Here is a 5785-nt window from a genome sequence, read left to right as displayed (position 1 = left end):
CCTAATAGAAAAAAAAAACATAAGACTTCATCTTGCCAGTTGCTTTTGGTAATGTAAGAATAAATCATATTGGGCAGCTAGGTGACAGAGTGAATAGAGCACCGGCTCTGTATTCAGGAGGACCTGAATTCAAATCCAGCCTCAGACACTTGACACACTTACTAGCCATGTGACTTTGGGCAAGTCACTTAACCCAAATTGTCCTCCAAAATGCAAAAAATAAAACAAAGAACAAATCATATCCAAATTCCTTTTATTCTTCAGGAGTCTCACTGATACTATAATCTATATCTTTGACCTTGTAGAAGTTAATAAAAAATGAATAAGTTATCAGATGAATAAAAACTGTTGTATTCAGAAACCTTAGTGACTGCTTAGGTCTGTTCCTAGTATATGGAATATTCTTTGCTCCCCCTGACACTTTTAGACTCTTTCTATATCACTCTTTCTATATCATTTCTATAGCTATATATTTATATCTATTTCTATATTACTCAGTAACCCCATCCTACTGTGATATTCATTCAATCTATATTTACCACCTAATGAAAATTCTCATCATTGTTGTCTACTCTTTCCACAATGAATCTATTGCATGTCTCATAGTTTTTTTTTCTCCTCTATACATCTGGCTTCATACTACAGACTTCAGTATTCATATTGATTCTCCCTTAAACACACTAATCACAGTTTCTCTATTTAATCATCTAACATACCTTACTCCTCTGTCCTTACCATGGACCTTTGTGTTACATACAAATGATCTTAACTTTTGTCTTGTCATCACCTATGTCATTCCCATTTTCATGAACTTAGAAATTTACATTATCTGACCACAATCTATTATCATTCTTCTTTTTTCTTTGTCTTTAAATCCCAAATCCTGTTCTTTGTCCTCAGGGTTACCTCCAAACCCTCCATCCTTCATTTATTTCTTTCCCAGTCTGTCACAACTGCTATAATCATACTTTCTTCCTTTCCTCACGATGAACCCTTAATACAATAACCTCTTCTCATGAGTCCTTTTCCCCCTTAGCCTATCATTGATACAATGCCTCAGTCTTGGATTGCTCCAACATTCACTACCATGACTCTTACTCACATGCTACTGAAAGAAGTTTTAGGAAATCACAAAACCATGATGATTGGATCCACTACAAAACCTTATATTAACCTCAACAGAGTCCTTATTGTGTCAAAGCAGTCCTTTTATTTAAAAAAATGCTTTTTTTTGGAGGAGGGAGGGCAGGGCAATTGGGGTTAAGTGTCTTGCCCAAGGTCACACAGCTCATAAGTACTAAGTGTTTGAGGCTGGATTTGAACTCAGGTCCTCCTGACTCCAGGGCTGGTGCTCTATTTACTGAACCACCTAGCTGCCCCCAAGCAGTCCTTTCACATTTCCTCAATTGGCTTCTTATCTCACCACAGTGGCTTTTTAGACTTTCCCTTCTGAAATCTTACAAATTTTCCTATTTCTCTGGAGGATACCATCATCCTTCCAGTCACCTAGACTGGTCACACTTCGTTTTTCACTCTGTCTTATCCCTATAGACAATATGTTGCCACATCTATTGACTTTACTTTCTAAAAATCTCTTGTATGTTCCTCCTTGTTTCTTCTAATATTGTTGCCATGTTAGTACAGCCTCATCACCCCATGCTTAGACTGTTCCAATACCCATTTATTGGTCTCCATGCCACAAGTCTCTCCAAATTCTACTTAGCTATCAGAGTAATGTTACTAAATCTCAGACCTCACCACATCATCCACACTCTCCTCACCATTCAGCAAACTCCATTTGTTCCCTTTTACCTCCAGGATCAAATATAAAATCTTCTGTTTGACAATCAAAGGCCTTAATAACCTGGATGGCTCTTGCCTTTCTAATCTTTTTAAATTAGTTTTCTCCCTATATGCTCTATCATCCAGTGAAACTTGCATCCTTTCTGCTCCTCTAAGAAAATGTTCCATCTTCTGGCTCTGGACTTTTCCATTGTCTGTTTCTTATGCCCAGAATTTTCTCCCTCCACATTTCTACCACCTGGTTTCATTTAAGTCCCAGTCAAAAGCCTATCTTCTATTAGAAATCTTTTGTGATTCTGTGTAATGGTAGGCCTTTCCCTATATTGAACATCTTTTAATTTGGCCAAAGTAGAGTTTGTACAAAGATATTTTCATGTTTTATCTTTTATTAGATTGTGACATTTTTGAGAGCAGGAACTATCTTTTGCCTTTCTTTATAAACTCAGTGCTTGTACAGTTCCTAGCACATAGTGCATAGTTACTTTATGTGTTCTGGCTGAATGAATCTTATGATAAAGAGTTTTGGAAATGATAGTTTTCATAACTGTGTTCAACTGCATCCAAATCATATGATTTGCCTCAAAAAGAGGCAGATGTTAAGGATTAGGGATAATGGGCTCTAGGCAGCTACATAGTGGAAAGAGATATCTTTTAGAAATCTGAGGGCACAGCAAAGCATATGTATACAGGCCAGGTCATCATGCACAATTATACAGATGTTATTAAACCTTTGCTCAGGGCCCCTTTTAAGTTTCTTAGCTGTCAGAATATACACACATCCAAGAACTGGATTTTCACCAAATATAATAACCATGATTTAGCTATGGTGTTAAGTACAAGCTCTGGGAGAAGTGTTGGTCAGTTTTGCATGAGGGATACATGATGTGACATCTCGCTGCCTTTTTGGCAAGGGCAGATAAAATGAATGCTGCTAAAAGTAATGCAATAATATTATTGAGCCCCCTATCTGCAAATAAATGACCTTTGAAATATAATTTTCAACTGTAATTTCATCTTAATAGACTTTCAACAAAATAATAAATATCTTATTCGTAGTATAAATATTAATACCAATAAAACTATCTAAAATTTATGTAGAATTTTCTTTTTCTTAGTAGGCCAAACCATTTTTAAAAATTATGGGAATCACCTTTGTAATGGAGATGGATAGAATTTACTGATAATTTCTTACTGAGAGTTTAAACATAAAATACAATAGTTAAACAGTAATGATGGCAAGACAAATAAAAAATTAGCATAAAAGTCTGTTGTTATCATGAAATCTATATGATAAAAGAGTTATGAGTGTCACCATTCAATTAATGATAGAATCTCAGAGTTAGGATGGACCTCAGTGGCCATCTAATACAATTTGTACTTCAACAATTCCTTCAAAAGAATGCTGGACATACGATATACAGTCTTCCTTCATGATCTTTAATGAGGGGGAATTCACTGACTCCTCAGGTACCTAATTTCATTTACAGACACTTAAAATTTTTAAGAAGTTTTCCTTTATATCAATTCAATATCTGTCTTTCTGCAACATTATTCTATCTCTGTCTTGTAGTGCTAAGAAATGAAAATACTATTCCTCTTCCAAATTGCAACCCTTTAAAACTTGAAGTACTTTGTTGCAAGAAAAAAGTCTACCCACACAAAGAAGCTATGCTTGTGTTTTTTTTTTTTTTTGCTTGAAAGGTGGTGAAACAATCTTTGAGATCTAATTAACCTAAAAAACCCAGGCTTGGAATATTAATTAACTTCCTCATAATCTAAATCCAAAAGGCAGCATAGTAGGAGCTATAGGTTTTTGGAGCTTAGTCTATGGTTAAATATGGTTAAACAACGGCAAATACAAAGGCAAGAAAGGTGTGAATCAATCCTATATACTTGATGAAGATCCTTTTCATGTTATTGTTAAGTAAATCTCTTTTTGTTAACTGACAGATGGGCTATGAGTGTCTCATTTTATTCTAACCTGGAGCCTGAAGTAATGCTAGACTGATCTAAGTTAGGCCTGGTCTACAATATAATTGATTTTAGAATTTTTTTCCAGAGTTGAAATCAAGATGGCACATAGAATATAGATTTCACTCCCTTTCCCTTTTTATTTTTTTAATACCAGGACAACATTTATCCTTCTCCAACTTTTCAGTCCCTCACTCTCCAGTGATCAAAGCAATGACCTTGACTTTACTCTCTAGCAGAATTTTTGAATGAAATAAAGGGATGGCCATTTGAACATTTACAAAAGGAAATATTACTCAGTGAAAATCATCGTAGCTTCATCAAGAATAGTTCATGTTTCATCAGGCCCAGTAGGTTCTGACTCCCAGGAGCAGGAGGAACCATGGCCGAGCATTGGACTGGGCTAGGGGACAGCAACAGTGATCAGAAAGAGGCACAGACAAGGAACAGATCGTGTAAGGAGGATTGGGAGATCGACGACGATGAGGATGAGACCGAAGAGGACACCCAGCTCTCCCTGGAGGCTCTGAGGGTTCTGGAAAGACTGAAGGACATAGACTGCCCCTTCCTTGAGGGTTTGTATATTACTGGACCGAGGACAATAAAACAGTTCCTGTATATGCCCTCAATTTGCCTTTTGCTTATTCTGGAATGGTTATTTGTAAGATCGTATCCTTCCTTTGGGGATTCATTTGCAACTGTGCTGGAAGCTGGGGCTAAAGAGAAAATAACAGAGTTGACTAGACTTGGCCATGAACTGATGTTGTGTGGACCAGATGATCAGGACCTCATTAAGAGCTCTACTGGTGTGAAGGAACAGCTTTATTTCTTTAATCAGTTACTGGGTTTGGTCACAAGTCTTGGTCCTGAATATGCCACCAGTTTCTACAGTGTGGAGGAAAACTTTCACAAGTTAGCCAAGAACAATGAGATGCTGCTGAGGAAAGTCTTCACTTCCCATGTATACAAGGAGATTTTAGATCCCAAGTTGAATCCCTTGCCTCTGGACATACAAGACTGCCTTGGGAAAAAGGAAAACCTTCATAGAATGCCGACAGGGGTAAAGAAGATGAAGGTGGAGGAGCTTTCTGAGAAACTGACCAAGCTCGCTGAAATGCTCCAGGCTCATAAGGACGAGGTCCTCAGTTTCCAGGGCAGTGCCAACAAAGTGGTTTTGCCCAATCCCACCAGGCACCCCAATCAGTGTTCTCCCCACTGTGGGAAAACCTACAGCCAAGTTAGTGGCGCCTTGGGCTTGACTCTTTCAGATTTCCATCATCTGGTGATTGCTTTCATACACATTTTTGAGGATGAGCTTCATGAGTACTGTAAACGCCCAGCTCCCAACATCAACCCGAGTGGTCCATTATTTCAGAATGTATGTGATACTGTCACCCTCTACAACCAGGAACTGAAAGCTATCAATGCAGTCATGGATGCCTGTATGATGGTGGAGGTTATAGCGGAGCAGTTCCAATAGGAAAAAGCCTACTTGGGTGAAGGCAAGTGCATGGTGACCCTGGTTGAAAAATTGAAAGAGTTGAAATGGAAATATAAGCTCTTCTAAGACAGTCCTTGGACACCTACTGAATGTATGAACAAAAGCTGGGTGTGCATTCCCTGGTTCCCCAGCTCCTTGGGACTTGGCTGCCACTGGTGATTGGGAAATGAGGAGGAAGACTTTGGTCATGAGACAAATTTCTGTTTGCTTTTTTAAAAACCATTTTTGTTTTTTGTTAATATGAATTTGAGACAAGGGACAAAGAGATAAAAGTGGGTTGCATATGAAACCACAAATCTCTGTATACCTTATTTTTAAGTATCATATAATAAAACCACCACTTTATTGTCAAGTGAAAAAAAAGAATAGTTCATATTAGACTAATCTCAATTCTCCTTTGGACAGAATTGCTAGATTTTCAGATACTTTTCATCTACTTAGTTTTATCTGAGTGGATAGTTAGACTGATCTCTTTTGAGTGATTATGGACCTCATGTAGAAGGTCCAATA

General features: G+C 37.6%; 1 protein-coding gene across 1 annotated transcript; it reads left to right on the top strand.

Annotated features, from left to right (window-relative positions):
• The first annotated feature begins 4120 nt into the window (after positions 1-4120).
• LOC138159140 (HAUS augmin-like complex subunit 7) lies at positions 4121-5441 on the top strand. The gene has a single exon (XM_069085419.1). It carries the CDS (start codon positions 4157-4159, stop codon positions 5252-5254), a length of 1098 nt encoding a protein of 365 aa, XP_068941520.1. The 5' UTR covers positions 4121-4156; the 3' UTR covers positions 5255-5441.
• The last annotated feature ends 344 nt before the right edge of the window (positions 5442-5785 follow it).

The sequence above is a fragment of the Petaurus breviceps genome, unplaced genomic scaffold (genome assembly GCF_028583685.1).
Source record: "Petaurus breviceps papuanus isolate PSGF00001 unplaced genomic scaffold, PetGlider_PUasm1.0 175, whole genome shotgun sequence".
Taxonomy (NCBI): domain Eukaryota; kingdom Metazoa; phylum Chordata; class Mammalia; order Diprotodontia; family Petauridae; genus Petaurus; species Petaurus breviceps.
Note: the sequence above shows the minus strand (reverse complement) of the source record. Positions and strands in the feature narration are given on the sequence as shown.

Coding starts and splice junctions, on each gene's coding strand:
- LOC138159140 (XM_069085419.1), top strand. CDS start 4,157: ATGGCCGAGCATTGGACTGGGCTAGGGGACAGCAACAGTGATCAGAAA.